This window comes from Globicephala melas, chromosome 12, assembly GCF_963455315.2.
Source record: "Globicephala melas chromosome 12, mGloMel1.2, whole genome shotgun sequence".
NCBI classification, from domain to species: Eukaryota; Metazoa; Chordata; class Mammalia; order Artiodactyla; family Delphinidae; genus Globicephala; species Globicephala melas.
The window spans coordinates 51,223,545-51,240,215 of record NC_083325.1 but is presented as its reverse complement, the minus strand read 5'-3'; the positions used below and the strand labels follow the sequence as shown (position 1 = coordinate 51,240,215).

At 40.0% G+C, this 16,671-nt stretch overlaps 1 protein-coding gene across 1 annotated transcript in view; it reads right to left on the bottom strand.

Annotated features, from left to right (window-relative positions):
- Positions 1-12,916, bottom strand: part of FBXO11 (F-box protein 11) — a 100,164-nt gene extending 87,248 nt beyond the window's left edge. The window contains exon 1 of the mRNA XM_030857730.2: positions 12,003-12,916. Coding sequence (XP_030713590.1) covers positions 12,003-12,243 — 241 coding nt within the window. The 5' untranslated portion in view covers positions 12,244-12,916. The remainder of the gene's footprint in view (positions 1-12,002) is intronic.
- Between the last annotated feature and the right edge of the window lie 3,755 nt (positions 12,917-16,671).

The window sequence follows — 16,671 nt, the reverse complement described above, 5'->3', positions numbered from 1 at the left end:
AGTCCAAAACTTCTTAGAATATAGTATCTTAGAAGGGGAGGAATGTGGCTTTTTAAAAAACTGATAACGATGAAACAATTTCCCTTAGCAATCCCTGTTGGAACTTAATAAACTGATAGCCATTAATTTCTTCAGAGCTAACACCAGTTTTATGAAAAAAAAATTGTCCCCCTGTATAAAATTATCAAATAGACATGAATCCACACCACCAGGGTACAGAGGAAGTAGCCATCTGTTGTGAACAATAATAAATCTTTTTTCCCCTAACTATGCAGTTCATTTGCACACTTAATTTCCATCTTCCATCATTCAGCCAGGCATGTAATTAAAATATTATTTGTATGTATTTACTACCATAATCTACAGTCAGAAACTTATCCTGGGAAGACAGTATCACTGGCTCAAAGTTCCAAATATCAAATTTTGTTTTTAATTCTGAATTCCTGATCATCAGTTATCCTCATTTCCTATATATGATATTAGCCAATTACTATCCTAAAGTTATAATAAATACAAAACCCCAAAATGTCCATAAATTAATAAGTACTTAAAACACACTTACAGCATTGAAAAATGTAGAGTTTTAAGTTTTTATTCATATCTAAAATGACCCACGTGGGGACTATGTCATCAAACCAAGCAGAATGAGTTCACATCACAATCAGAACTATTAAATTCTTTAAAATAAATACAAACCTCCCTCCTTCCAGATTCCATATACAGTCTTCGAAAAACAAAGAATTATAGAAAGAATTAAAAAAGTCATCTCACCTCCACCATCCTAAGACACTACTGTTAACATTTTACCAAAAAATTTTAGACACTTCACAATATCAAGAGTGCCTATTCCCAGTTTCACTGTGTGTATGTGTGTGTTATCAAAGTACGTCTATGATTGGTATGTAAACTTTACAAACCCTGGACAAGCTCACTACATCCAGATCTCCCAGCTCAGTTTTTCAGCTTTAAAGATTTCAGCTAAGAGGTTCTCAAACCAAGTAATTCAGAAGTAGAGAACAGGTTCCCCATGAGATGTGGCAATAGAGATACTAAGACAGAATCAGAAAAATCTATGAAGGCATCCTGAGAGTTACGACTACTAGGTATGTGGGATTACAGATGCTATAAAGAACCCGAAAGTGTTGTATTATTTCTGCAGTTGAGCTTAAATTCTAGCAACATAATGTAACTTTAACCTACTCTCAGTTTCTGCATATACGGACGAAACAATGAATGTAATGAAGAAGGGCAAATACTATGAAAACAAGATGAATGACCCCAACTCTGTGGGTAATTTCCTTCACTAGGCACGTGCTTCTTTCTCAGTTACGTAGAAACGCTATAACTTGGCTTAATGTGTAAGCTGCAACAACTTTCTAAGTGTGGCACAAAGGTAATTCAACCAATGATTAAAGGGTAAAACATAAACCGAAGAGTAGGGAGTCATAACAAAACTTCATCTTAATAGCATTTAACTGAAAACTCTCTAAGAGAGTATGGTCTCAGCAAACAGTCTAAAGATAAGGTTACAAATGAAACTCCAGATACATACACCTACACACACACACACATATTCATTCTTAAAAAAATATGTACCAGAAGACAATGAAAATAATACCAACACGCTTATTTCAAGTCATCTTGATCTCAGATGTTATTTATATTCAGTCTCTAGCTCAACTTTAAGTTCCATCAAAGCAAGAAATATATCTGTATAGTAATACCCAAATTCAGACCTCACTTATTTATACTGGTAACTCAAATGATACAGAAAGAGTTTCAGACCATCTCAAAAGTCAGCTTATTTAAAATCTTCTAATTTAGAAATGAGATTAAGAAACAACTGCAGAAAAAAGAATAAGCCACTTTGAAAAAGCTCAGGCTCCTTATCCCTCCCAAACTTAACAAGCAACATTTACTGACTATGGCTATGGTTAAAAATAATAATTAAAAAAATGTAAAGGAAGGTGACAGTCTTCTCCACACTGCTTGTTGTAGACAAGAAAGAACAACTGTTAGTACTAACACTGGACTGTTAAGTGCTGAAAGAGCAGACATGAAATAATGAAATCTTACTCCTTTGGTATCTGAGGCTACTGTATCATCAGTTTCAAGCAAGTAGTTCTTTAAGAACAGAGCCCATCTGTCAATCTCAGGGAATACTTGTATCATAGGGTATACAAGCTTATAAATCACTAGCACTTCAGCACAATCTTTCACTTCAGGAAGAACTTATCGATGATGCTGGCAGAGGCACTTTTACACCTTCCTATATGAAAGGAACGAAGAGATGTAGACAAGGACTAAAAAAACAACTCTGAGAGCAAAATGTGCCCCAATTTTTCTGTGAAAGTTTTATAATTTATAAATAAGCTGAATGTAAGATAACAAAGGATAATCAATATATGCAGAAAAACAAGAAATAAAATGAAACTGACCGAACAATAGCAAAATATTTTCACAGGAGTTAAAAGGATAAGTTTAAAAAAGTAGTAAGAAACAGGGTTCCAAACAAAAAAGGACAAACAAAATTATGGCAGTAGCAAAAAGAAACAACAGTTTTTGGACTTAAGACTCAGAATTACATATTAAGGTCCACAGTAGTTTTAAAAATCCCTGAATATAAAAAAGATTTCCCCTCTCCTCAAAATAACCCAACCTATGATCTCTGGGGAAAATTAAAGCATATTAAGTTGATGGGTAAACTGCCTAATACCGGACTGTTAAAGGATACATAAGTGGAATTATCAAAAAATTTAAGAAAAACACTAATATTTGAAATAAAATAGTTTCAACAACATAATTATAAGAGGCCATATTCATATCTGTCTTAAAGCTGTTTTATCTTCCATTTCTTGCGAAGTAAATGGAAGTTTTGCCCTTGGAAAAGATAAATATGGCATATGTTGAGGTATAAAACTTAAAGGGAACGTGTATATGTGCTCATGAAGATAAATATAAAATGCTCATAGCAGCACTATTCCTGACAGCCAAATACAGAAACAACTCTATATCCATCAGTTGTAGAATGGATAAATTGCAGTTTATTCATACAATGTAATCTTATTCAGCAACAAGAATGAACTATTGCTACAAGCAACAACATGGATGAAACTGACATACAAATATTAAGCAAAATAAGTCAAACAATCAGGAATACATACTAGATGATTATATTTATTTTTTTTGTATGTTATATTTTGTTTATTATTATTATTTTGCGGTACACGGGCCTCTCACTGTTGTGGCCTCTCCCGTTGCGGAGCACAGGCTCCGGACACGCAGGCCCAGCGGCCATGGCTCACGGGCCCAGCCGCTCCGTGGCATGTGGGATCTTCCCAGACCAGAGCACGAACCCGTGTTCCCTGCATCAGCAGGCGGACTCTCAACCACTGTGCCACCAGGGAAGCCCTTATTATTATTTTTTTAAACATCTTTATTGGAGTATAACTGCTTTACAGTGGTGTGTTAGTTTCTGCTTTATAACAAAATGAATCAGCTATACATACACATATATTAGATGATTACATTTAAAGTTCAAAAACAGGTAAAACTAATTCAAGCAGTTAGAAAGATAAGGTTGGGGGTAGTGAGTGGGAAGGCACTGGTGGGGGTGGGGGATACTTCTGGGATGCTGGTAGTTTATTTCTTGATCTAGGTATTACTGATTACACAGATATGTTCACTTTGTGAAAAGTCATCAAGCTGTACATCAGTGATTTGTGTGCACTTGTATACATTCACCAAAACCTTAAGTTGGAAAAAACCAATAGGGTCTTCCCTGGTGGTCCAGTGGTAAAGAATCCGCCATACAATGCAGGGGATGTGGGTTCGATCCCTGGTCAGGGAACTAAGAGCCCACGTGCCCTGGGGCAACTAAGCCTGCGCACCACAACTACTGAGCTTACACGCCTCAACTAGAGAGCCTGCATGCCGAAAACTACAGAGCCCGTGCACCCTGAAGCCCGGGCGCAACAACTAGAGAGAGAAAACCCACATGCCACAACTAGAGAGAGAAGCCCGCGTTCTGCAACTAAAGGTCTCATGTGCCTCAAAGAAGATCCCCCATGCCGCGACTAAGACCCAATGTAGCCAAAAATAAATAAATAAATAAATCTTAAAATAAACTAATAAAAGTTATTTCTACAATTTAAATAACTATATGTAGTTATATATATAGTACATACACATATAGATATATAAAGTTACATATAGACGGTTTCTAATCAAATGACCATTGTTAATGTAAATGACCCATACATACTGTCACTTGTACCTGCTCAAATTCTTTCTCTTTTCTCCAAACCATCAACTCAAAATTACTCTTTTGGGGGGAAGAAAAAGTGAAACTTTAGACAAATTTTAGGTTCAGAAGTAGTCGATTAGGAAAAATAAATATGTAAGGTAAGTGATTCTCACAAAAATCTTCCACTCTCCCCCTCCTCTGATGAGCTCATTTTGCCTCTGAGGGAGCACTCCTACCCAAAAAGTCTTTCTCCAAATTGCTTATTTCTCCTACTTTTACTGAGCTTAAAATATGAAAATTTGACCAAATAATCAGTTTCTTAAAATGCAAATATATTTCAAAGGATTACAAAGATATCAGTCATTCGCACACAACTGTGAATAGCTGTGTCTACGTTTTTAAATTGAGGCATAGTTGATGTACAGTATTATATAAGTTTCAGGTGTACAACAGTGATTCAAAGTTCTGTGTCTACTTTTAACAAATAACTGTAAATAAGAAATTTCTTCTATATAAAGAAGGAAAATGAGCAATTCCACAATTTCTTTTATAATACAATTGGTTTGCCAAAAATACTAGATTTCAAAATATAGTGTCTTCACCCATCTCCATTTATTTTAAACAAGTCTTGTTTGATCTTCTCTGCCATGATACAAACTTGAGTGACTCCTACTTACCATTGTTGAATTCTACTCACTTCTAATTATCCTTAAAGCCTGTTATTTTTTTCTTTTTTCAAAAAAGTAGATCAATTACTAATGACATATATATACACACCAACCCTCAAAACTATAGCAGGTGACTATGCCTTTCCTTTTCCCCACTCCCTTCCTCCTAAGCGTTAGGAGTCTCATAAAGCCATGTGTTCTTACGCATACACATGTATATATGTATACACATATATACACACATTATATATATATTTATATACTATGGATGCAAGATACAAAATCAATACTTGAGTGCAAAAAGAATTCTCATATCTAAATCCAAGTAGAGTCAGCAAACCAGTAAAGGCTAAACTCATGCAAGTCAGTTATCAACACATGGTACTAAAGAAACCAATGCCAAAGGGTGAATCCACATAGTAGCCAGTTAATTCCACACAAACTTGCAGCAATCAAAGATTCTGACACAACCCAACTCAACCATATGAGTGCTGAGTGTACACTACGGGAAAACTGTGAAACTAAGATTATCACTGTTACCAGAAAAATAATTTTAAAGCACAGTTTCTTACTCCATTTCTATCAGTAGAAATATTTCTAAGCTTTGAGAAAAGCGAAAAGTAGGCTCTCTTCACAAAAAAGATGAATGGCACCTCATCTCTAATGATATGTGAAAGTATACATTAATGTTTTTTGGATTTTTTTTGGGATTTTTTGGCCACACCACACAGTATGCGGAATTTCCCGGACCAGGGATCGAACCCGTGCCCCCTGCCCTGGAAGCACAGAGTCTTAACCACTGGACCACCAGGGAAGTCCCATTAATGCTTTTTAAGGTTTAGCCACCAGTTGAGGGAATGTTTTCTCCTTTTTTGAACACAGTCATACAATTTTCCATCTGTTAGAAGGGCAGAACACTTGACAACTAGATTTTTAAAAATTGGGAGAATAAACAACTAACTTAAATGATTTGCATTTGCTTTTAACTACGCTATCTTATTTGGGGTGTTTTAAAATAAAAAAATACACAGCGCATTCATTTTCAAAGTAAAGTAAATATTTTCAATATTTGCCTTCAATTACAATAAATTATGTAAAGGAAGTCACTTAGTTTCATTTTTCTATTTTCTAAGGATTAAGTTTAAGCACATTTTTTGTGTTAACCAAACTTATATAAAAACCCAAAGCTATGCATGTAAAGACACCAAGCTATGGTAAGAAAAGGATATTTAGTCTACAAACCTGTCAAAATTCATACTGAAGTCTAATTTAACTCACATTTTTTTCCTTCCTGAAACAGTCCAGTCTATAACTATGAATTAAAAAATGACTTAACACCCTTTATTCATAACTTATGAGTAATTCAAGGGAAATCTACCCTTCTTTGCACAATGAGTGCTTAGTGATCTCATCAACAAACTGGAAAAACATGTGAGCCAATCAGTGCAATCTCATCTGGAGACAAATCTACATGAGGTAAAATTATGATCAGAAAGCTACTCAGAAAACATGAAACCAAATGACTTAACAATCATTGGCATCGGACTACTGTATCTGCCTCCGACAGAAAAGATGGGATAAGACAGGGGACTGATGTGCTGCAAGGGCTAGGTTATTCCTTTCTGTAAAAGTGATGGAGATATTCTGCCAAATGTATTTCAGTATCTTCCCCTGTTTATGGAAAGACCAGGTGATATAAATCAATTTCGAAATTCTTCTCTGCTACTTACCAAGCATATTCACTGCTACGTTAACAGCCATCGTAGAGAATTGCTAAGAGGGACAGTATATAAGAAAAGTGTCTGGCACAGACTCTAGTATGTAAGAAGAAACAGAGTCACTGTTTATTATTATTCCAAATACCCATTTCTTCCATTTTCTTATTCTTTTTTCAAAGAATATTTCAATTCATTAGATATAAGATTAGTGATTTATAATTGCAAATCAGTTTCTCTGAGATTATACCACATCACCCAGACTGCATTTTGGGATATGACGGAAACTCTTTAGCGACTCATACGCATTTTATCTCTTAGATTTAGTTTTATAAATGGCTGCTTCAATTCCTTACTATTATTTTTGATATTTAAAAGAGCTGCCATTTATTGAGCATCTACCATATGCTAGGTACTTTACTATCTCTTATCTTTACAATTACTGCTAAGACAAGTGTTACTGTCCCTATTTTAAAGATAATAAAGCAAGGCTCAGAGAGGTTACATTGTTTGCCCCATGTCAAATAGCTCACTACTGGTATAGCTAGGATTAGAACCCACATCTAGCTAGCTCTAACTCTGCGCTCTAGCCATCATACTACCCCCAACTGTCTCATCCCTTATATTTTGCTTCTTTATAATTTTATTTTCAGAGGGTAACAACTGCCACCTTGGGGGTACCTTGCTTACAACCTCACATATTAAACAGAGTTCTCTGGAAGACAAGAATGTAATTTAAATGACTGATAAATTTTGAGAAATGGAAGGCCTAAAACAGAGTACCCTTCAGAGACCAATGGGACAAGATAGATACAAAATAAGGGTAACTTGTTAGGAATAAAAGAGGGAACAATAAGAGACCTCAAGTTGAAATAACTCATTACTATAGACTGTTTATTTTCAAAATTAAAACAAATAGAAGAAAAAGACTGATAAAATACTCACTAGCCTTGAATTCTGCCAAACTTAAGTTCAAGGGTCCTCACTAACTGGGTCTTTGTTGCCTTACCCGGTAGGTCTCCAAGCTGGTTGGCCTTTCCTCAGGTTTGCCAGAATTTCCAGTAATGAAAGAGACAAACAGTATAGGGACAACCCTTAGGCCTTATCAGCAGAACTCTAACAACAGTATTGTCACTATCCCATTTCTATTCCTCAAATAATTTCTAAGTGTTGAGAAACAGGCCACACACACACATGCACACACACATACAGACACAGTTGAGAGGCATCTCTCTTCTAAGGCCATGTAAATATTTTGAAGGTTTAGTCACAAGATGGGAGAGCAGTGACCCACAGTACATAATTCCTAAAAGAGGAAAAATCAGGTTCCTTGTCCAGAACTCTTCTATCTATAAAGTTTGCAGAAGTTCCTCATTCTGTATGCAGTAGGAAGAACCCGAAGGTAAAATAATGGGCTAAAACCCCACAGAAAAGTATAATTAGCACGCATGAATAGAACACTAAGGAGTTTCCTGACTGTTGCATATAATAAATATGTAGCTACATCAGAAATATTTTATGTAATACTATACATACTGAACTACTTCAAAAGTTCACTTAAAAAAAAAAAAAAGACTATAATTCCAGGATAACAGGTGAGATTTTAATCCCACAAATATGGGATTAAAGAGACTGATTACATTTTTACTCTATATAATTATTTCAGACTAGAAGTTAATAGCAAAATCCATTAATATATTGTATTCATTGCATTTCTTGAACTATAAATGATCACAGTTAAAATTTCAGCACTTCAATCTTATGAATTTCCCAATAACTAGAAAATTACACTTATTTTCCAAAACTTCCATATCAAGATTTTCAGAAGTCAAATTCCATCTTTTATTAAAACATAATAAATGAGAAATTAATAGCAGACATAATAATCAATCAATAGACTGATGCCAGGTAGGAGAATTTGGTAGCTGAAGGCAGGTTTAGGAAAGGGACTTTTGAATTTTAAATCACGTGCATTTAATACCTATTCAAAGTAATCAATTTTAACAACTAGAAACTGAAAATGCTCAGAATACATAGCACTTCTGCAGACTTGTAAGCTTTCCTCATACATACTTCTAAAAAAAGACTACCAAATAGATTGCAAGATAAATTCAGCAGAACAAGTTACAAAAACTAAATCCTTTTAGGATTTTAAAAGAAAACGAATATATAAAATCCAACCCCACACTACTTTCAGTTTCACTGAATCTGCAATATATTATCAAAGGGTCCCTATGTGGAACACAAATTATTTTCTACCAGCTTAAAGTGGTATGTGAAATCCTAAACTCAGGATTTTAAATTAACAGCCTAAAAATGCTCATGATTTGTATTCCTTCTTTAGACAGTGGACCATTTCGGGTAAAATGAATGAAGAAAGCATTCCATGAAACACGGAGGCTGATTATTTCTCAATGTGGGGTGTAAGAAAATCTCCCCCAAGCAAGGCTTTGAAAAGTCCTCATAAGATTTCGCTCCATAAAGCTGTTTCTTTCTTCTTTAAACATTGGCCATTTACAAACATTCAAATACAAAGGAGGTGTCAAGGAAGTTTTTAGACTAATTAACATGAGGGCAAAGAAGCAACTAAAAACCAGTTCTGACAGAATTTTTGCTTGAAAAAATACACTATCCTATAACTTTTATTACTATAAAAGCCTTAAGTCCACCCTTTACATGAAATAAGTGATTCTTTTATATAGACTGAAATAACTTAAGTTGCCTTGAAACAGTCTCACTTCAATTCCCTACTTGGAAAGCTGTCTGATGCACTATTATGTAACTCTATCTAAGACTCTAATGCAAGAGTTACATATCCATTAAAAGTTAGTAAAAAGTAAAACATGCACACGCACAACATTAGCTGTAGTTCCTTCATTACCTTGTCAAAATTATGAAACCCAGCATATTTTCAAACAAACAAAAAACCTTTCCTATTTAAACCAGAAATAGTGACACTTTGCATACTCCATAAAACTGTTAAAATGAAAAGCATTCTTCTTGGCTACTAGCTTCTGATCATTATGAGAACTGTACCTTTAAAATATAATCAAAATGCCAATTTTCAAAGAATGACATGTGTTTTACATAAAACTAGCAAAATCTTTTTTATTTTACTCTTTTAATTCATCTTAATGTTTCATTCATTTTGAGGCCATTTATTTGCCCTCCAAAAGACCCACAGCATTTTCCCTGAAGGCTAATCAGCAAGTTCTTTCCCCCTCTGTGCCAACATAGAATCTCCAGAACAGTTCCTACCAGCAGCAGCAAAGTAACAACCCTACAGTGAATATGATTTACCATTTGGTTGGGCACATACTGAAATTCTGATTCATGAACATCTTAGTCAGTTTATGGATATCAAAGAAAAGAAAAATGACACTCCAGCATGTGACTGCCAACTACCAAGTCACTTTACTTCAAAAGGAAATAGACTTTAGAAGCTAATAATTTCAAACAAATGAAGAAAAGTGACCAAGATATAAGGACCTCAACTAGGTTTGAAAATACACACAAATCGTGAAAAGGAGATTCAGAATTAACATTTAAAACTACACAATGAGACTAAGTTTGGCTGAAAGGATCTGATCCACTGTTAACGTAAATTAACAAATCAGTACATCTTGGAAAAGCTTACTTCTAGCAATAGAATCCGCATTATGATTTCAATCCAGTGTCACTGTTTTCTCAAAAAATAGTCAACTCTATTACATATAGTACCAATTCTGGAAGGAGACTTGAATATTATTTGAATGGAACACAGGAGAACCCTGATATGCAAATGTAAAAGGAAATGCTGAAACTACAAATATTTTTAATTTACAAAAAAATTATAAATGTATCCAAGAATCATTAAAACACATTACCAATAATGTTGCACAAGACCTCTAACTGGCTTGAAACATCACATTCTTTCAAGCAACATATAGAAAACTGCTTTCACAAGGACTATCTGTAGCAGTGACTAGTGAAAACCCTTTAAACTATTTTTTCAGATTATCATCTCCCTCTTTCATTTGTTAAGTATTTTGATCAAGAACAATAAAACAATTTTTAAGGAAAGAATGTATAATTTTAAAAAAGCATTTAATCTTAATTCCCTTAATCAAAGGAGGTGTGACAATCAACGCACATAAAATTAACCTTAATCCGCCAACGAAAACACGCAAAATGTCTCCTAACAATTCTCCTCCTTCTTAAAACAACCGTATACATAAATACGGTACTGACCTCCACCCCCACTGAGAGCAGCTAATAAAGAGAATAGTTGCATTTGGAGACCAAGGTGCAACACCCCACCTCCTGAACCTCCCCAAATAACCACATCTTCAAAGTAGAACTGAACATTATTTTTGCTAAAGCAAGAATCCAACCCTCCGGAGCCTCAGCCCTTAGACAATGGTGGTTACCAGACAGAGCTGCACAGTTGAGTCCAAATGACACATTTCACTAGGCCTTGGACACAACACACACACGCACACACACACATACACACACAGATATGCACACACACTCTCCCGAGGGGCCAGTTCTAAGGAAGGGGCGTTCAAATCCCACTGGGAGATGGAGGAGTAACACAGTGGCCTGGGGGTACGCCGGGGCGGGGGTACAGGCGAGAGGGGTGTAGATAGAGCGGAAGGGTAACTGCACTGCACACGAGGGAGGGGGCTGGAAATGGCCGATGGATTCTACATTTACTTAAAGGTCTTGCTTTAACGGGTCCTTCCCCGGGGTTCTGTAACTAAAGCCAAACTGCGCAGCAAACATCGTGGGGTTGGGAGAAGAGAAGCTGCTCCCCCTACCCCGTGACTTAGGGAGGGGGGCGGGGGGAAACAAGTTCCCCGGCCAACACCACCGACCACTCCGAGTCCCCCTCTCCCCTCCTCCACAGGAAGGGGGAGGCTAACAGAGAAAAGGGGGAAAAACAAGTTCCCCAGCCAGCCCCAACCACCCGATCACTCCCAGCCGCTCCCCCCACCTCCTATTAGAAACGGGAGACCAAACCGTGGAAGACTGCCGAGAAGGGGGAAATCCCACCCTTCGCTCTTCCCCCACCCACCAACAGACTCCTGCGGGGTCCGTGAGCGAGCCGAGAAGCCAGAAGGATGGGTGGGGGGAGAGGGTGCCAAGCCCCCGAAACCAAACAAAGCGCGGCCTGAGCTAGAGCCCGGGCGAGTCGGGAAGCCGCGGCTTTTCCTGCCGGCCGGGGCCCAAGCCGGGCTGACACTGCGGCACCGGGGGACCCGCCTCCGCTCAACCTCCGTCTCCCACCCCCGGGTGCACAGGCCGCCCCCGCCCCGGCTTCCCTTCCCGCGGGTCCCGGTCAGCCGGGCGTCCGACCCGGCGGGCGGCGAGGAGGGAGCGCGGCCTTACCCCGCTCGCCGGCGTTGTTCCGCTCCTGGGGCAGCGGCGGAGGCGGCGGTGGCGGCGGCGGAGGCTGCTGCTGCTGCTGCTGTTGCTGCGGCGGCGGCGGAGGCTGCTGCTGCGGCGGCTGCTGCTGGGGCGGCTGCGGCGGCGGCTGCTGCGGGGGTTGCTGCTGCTGCTGCTGTTGCTGCACCGGGCGCGGCCGCGACACTCGCCTGGGTCTCCGGTTGGCGGCTCGGACGGAGTTCATTTGCCGGGCTGAGGTGGCGGCGTCGGCGGAGGGACACACACACGCACACGCACCGCGAGCTCCGGGGCAGGAGAAGGGGGTGGGGAGAGGGGGGAGGAAGGAAAAGGGGTGAGAGGAAGGGGAGATGGTAAGGGTGGAGGAGCGAGCGAGACCCCGAGTCAAGAGAAAGGCCCGCGGAGACAAACAGAGACCGAGCGAGGCCCGGCGGGCGGGCCTGACGCACGGGGAAGGCCGAGGCCGCCGGGCGGGGCGGCGGCGAGGGACGGAGACAGAAAGACGGGCAGAGCGAGAGAAAGAAAGAAAGGGCGTCCGCCCGCCTGGGGATCCCGAGGCGAAGCGCGGCGTCGGCGGCTGAGGAGACAGACCCCGGTCCCGCCGACTCCCGAGCGGCGTCTCCGGCGGCGGGGGGAGTGGGCGGGCGGGTGAGGAAGGGAGAAGGAGGAGAAGAGAGGGAGAGAAGGGAGGGAGGGAGCAGGGGGCGCCCGGCTCTTTTTTTTTTTTTCTCTTCCTCCCCCCCACACCCCCTGAAAGAGATTTCTGAGAGGAATTTTTTCTCTCTTTCTTCGGCCTCTTCTCTCTCCTCCCCCCCTTCTCTCCTCGGCGAAGGGGAAATGAGTGTGAAGGGAGGAGATAGGGGGAAAAAGAGGCGTCGTCGTAACTCCTCCTTAAAGGAGCCTTTCCTTCTCCTCCTCAGCCCCGTCGCCGCTGCTTCTGCTGCTGCTCCGTGGCAGGAGGAGCCATTGACACCGCCGGAGCCGCCACTCGCCCAGTCGGTCCCTCCCCGCCGCGGGGCTGGCTAGGGGCGCGGGGGAGGGCCGCGGGGCGTCGGGGGAGGGGCGAATGGGCGGGGAAGTCGAGGGGCGGGGATTCCGGCAAAGCAGCCAATGGAAGGCGCTTATACAACCTTCGGGCCAATGGGGCCTCTGCTCTTATCGCCAAGTCCCTTCCTTCAACGCCCTGTTTCCTCTCTCGGGTTTCCTCCCTCCCCAGCCAAGGAGGGGGGAAGGAGGAGAGGGGGAGTGTGGTGGGGCGGGTGATAATGGGGAGGTATCAGGGCATATAATAGAGCGGGGGTTGGGTGAAGAGAGCGCTAGTGCGTAGCGACGATTCTGGGAGAGGAGGTGCTCGGAGGAAAGGGCGGGGGCTGCTGATGTAATGGGGAGAAGTGATTAATCCTTCGGTTCGCCGTTTCAACCTCGGCCCCCCCCGCCCCCCGCTCGATTTTTTAAAGCGGAAAAAAGTAGAGCGAGGTAGCCAATCTTTGTAACTTGGGTTTTTTGTGGTAGGTAGGTCCAAAGTCTGAGCTGTAGGGAGCGCTAGAGATTCTGTGCCCTTTAGTCAAGCTGAGGGTATTTGCAAACCTTGGAGATCCACTTTACCGAGCTTGGAGCTTGGTAACCGAAGTTTGGAGTCGGTTCCTAATCGTAGTCTAAGAGGAGTCACCTAAATCTTGAAAACGTTTTGGTCAATAGGCAATAGACCTTTGGTCAATTTACTTTGGAGACGTGGTCTGTATAATGTTTGGGGAAATAATATGTGAGAAAAGGAGAGAAGTAAATGTGTTGAGGTTGTGTTTAGTTTTCTTTTTTCTTTTTTTTTTTTGATCTCACAAACTCAGAAAAAGAAGAAACCCCAAGGGGAATTACCTTTTGTATCTGTATCTGGTCCCCTCAGCATAATCTCTCCCCAAGGAAAACGTGCTTTTATTCCCTAGCTGCTGTTGAGATGACTGAAAAAGTATCCTTTCTTAATTCTCTCCGCTCTCTTTTGTTTATCACTTTATGGAAATGATAAAACCGGCAGTTTAATGATTCTCTGATTTTCGACCTTTGGGTGATTTCTTTCTCGTTTGAGTTTGATCAGTTGCTGTCTTAGGTTTGAGATGGATGGCTAAGTGGTTACAAAGTACAATAAGGGAAGTAAGGGTGAGGGGGGAAAGTGTGTATTTTGGGAGTGGGGAGAGGGGCAGGGAGAGCCAGTATTATTGTGTAGGGTATTTGAGTTCCGGGTTTGATATGTGCCTCTAGGCAAAATACTTTACCTTTCTAGGTATCAGGGTCCCCTCACCTTTTAATAAGAATTTACTCTGGATTACGCAATCCTGTTTTCAATTTTTTTTAATTCTGTAATTTTGAGATGAGCTCTCTTTGGTCCTGAAAATGGAGAAACTTAGATCTAAGTTTCCTTCTCAAGAAAAAGTTTGAGGAGGGAGACTTAGAAAACAACTGAAGAACTGCAGATTTTTATGGTTGTTAGCAAGGTGCAAATGGGTAAAATTTAGATTTGTTTCAAATAACTGTAGGGGAGGAAAGGAAAATTACATGCTATCATACATATTATAAGTGGATCCATAATTCTGATTTTTTCTAAAAATTTACTTTTTTTCCAGAAAGAATTTAGTAGTTCCTTATGTGTATCCATTGCTATGTAAGGTGCTATGGGAGATAGCAAAAAGTAAAATAAAATGCAAAATTTGGGGCTTGTTTGTATTTTGGTATGGCAGAGTTGATTTAGTTAATTCAGATGTACAAAGAAAACATAGCTTATTTTCTGTAATTTTTATCCGTCTTGAGTCCCCACATTATCTGTTTTCTTTTATAGGTAGATGCTGAATCTTACAGATTTTATTTCCCCACCTCCCTCCCATTCCAAGATATATATGGGAGTCGAGGGATGCTGTATAAGGTATACATAGATGGAGTGTCTTTCACGTCTTCGGCATCCTGGATTTCTAAGTTTATTACGACAGTTCTCAGGCATGTGGCAGTAGGATGCCTTATTTTAACAAAACCAGTATATTATGATAATTTTCTGATAGGTGGAAGTAAAGTGTCAGGATAAAGGGAGTGCCTTTTTCTAATTCACACAGTAACTAGTGGGCTGGTAGAAGCCTGAGCGATGGGAAAGCTGACATGACCTCAGGGAAAGGCCCTGGGCCATGCATGCCAGTCCTTGTGTTTTCCTTTGGTATGGAGTGTCTGGTATACTCTGAAAGCAGAACTGTTAGCCTCAGAGATAAAACTGCTCATTTTGTCCTTTTGAGAAGTTGTGCTGCTTTCTTTACTGAAGTCCACACTGCCTTATACACTGCAACCTCTGTACTGACCCCAGGCCTCTGCAGGTCCATTGATCCTCATGATGGTATTCCATCTTCTCACTGAGACATATGGGAACTTCTGAATTCCCAGAATATCCCACGTAGGCCTTGGTGAGCCAGGAGCTTTGCTTCAGGCTCATCTGTTGAGCCACCTCCCTCCACCAATGTTGCATTATTCTCCCTATGTCATGTTGAACATCCCATAAGCTGAAAGCAGAGTTCCTGGAAGACTCAGCCTCTCACAGGCATGCCCAGAGAAGCAAACCACTATCCCCATTTTTCTTGAATTACCCTATGTCTATAATATGTGAATACTTCAACTATATACCTCCAATTCTAGTTTTCATGCTGAGAAGGGACAGGAAGTAAGCACACCGGATCTGATTACCTTTTTCTGTCCTTTTTTCCATCATTTTTTAGGGCTGCAAGAGATGGATTTTTCTAACCCAACATTGTAAATCAACTATATTTCAATAAAAACGTTTTAAAAAAGAGGTGGATTTTTATTCTTCTTGTATGACAAGAGCTTTCCTTATGTACCATATCCTCTTCATTCTTGTGATGGCATCTGCTCTGCTCCCTTTTTCAGAGCTGTGATAGCTGATGGAGTGCAACAGAGAAGGTAGTTTAACAATAGTGGAGTATCTATTGGGAGATATTAAATATCCTATCCCCATATCACTGGTTCCTGCATATTTTTAGTTTATCTTACAGGATTAAATGTTAGAGACTTCTTTGTGAAGAAGTGTTCAAAACCATCTTAAAATTGTGGAACTTGGGAGTTGTTAGAACGGGCCTTGGAGATCATTTAATTCTCATTTTTGTATTTGATAGATTGGGAAACAAATTCAAAGAAATGAGGTGACAGAACAAAATCCCATAACTACTTGGTGGCAAAGTTAATATCTGCACTAGACTTAGTGCCCTTTCCATTCACAGATATTATAGACTCTTAATTCTTCCAGTGAAAACCTAAAATATTCCGGATGGTTTTAGCCATCGCCAGGTCCACCTGTGTTAGCAGATAATCCTGTCAGTCAGCTGCCACAGAAGTTATGTGTGAGAGAGAAAAAGGGGATTTTTATTTGGGGTAGGAGGCTTCCAGAATGATTTCAATATACACTTAGCATAATTTCAGAGGACTAAACTCCCTCAGGGTTTGCTCTCTCTTCAAGAATATTTGTGTTTGTTTTTTCTCAACTAATTACTGTTGCCTAACAGGTTAGTGTACTTAAAATTATTTGTTTATAAAACCTATCACAATAGGAGTGTGGAAAAAATAAGCCCTTTCATCATTTTAATACCTGGCAGGTGATATTTACTGTGATTTT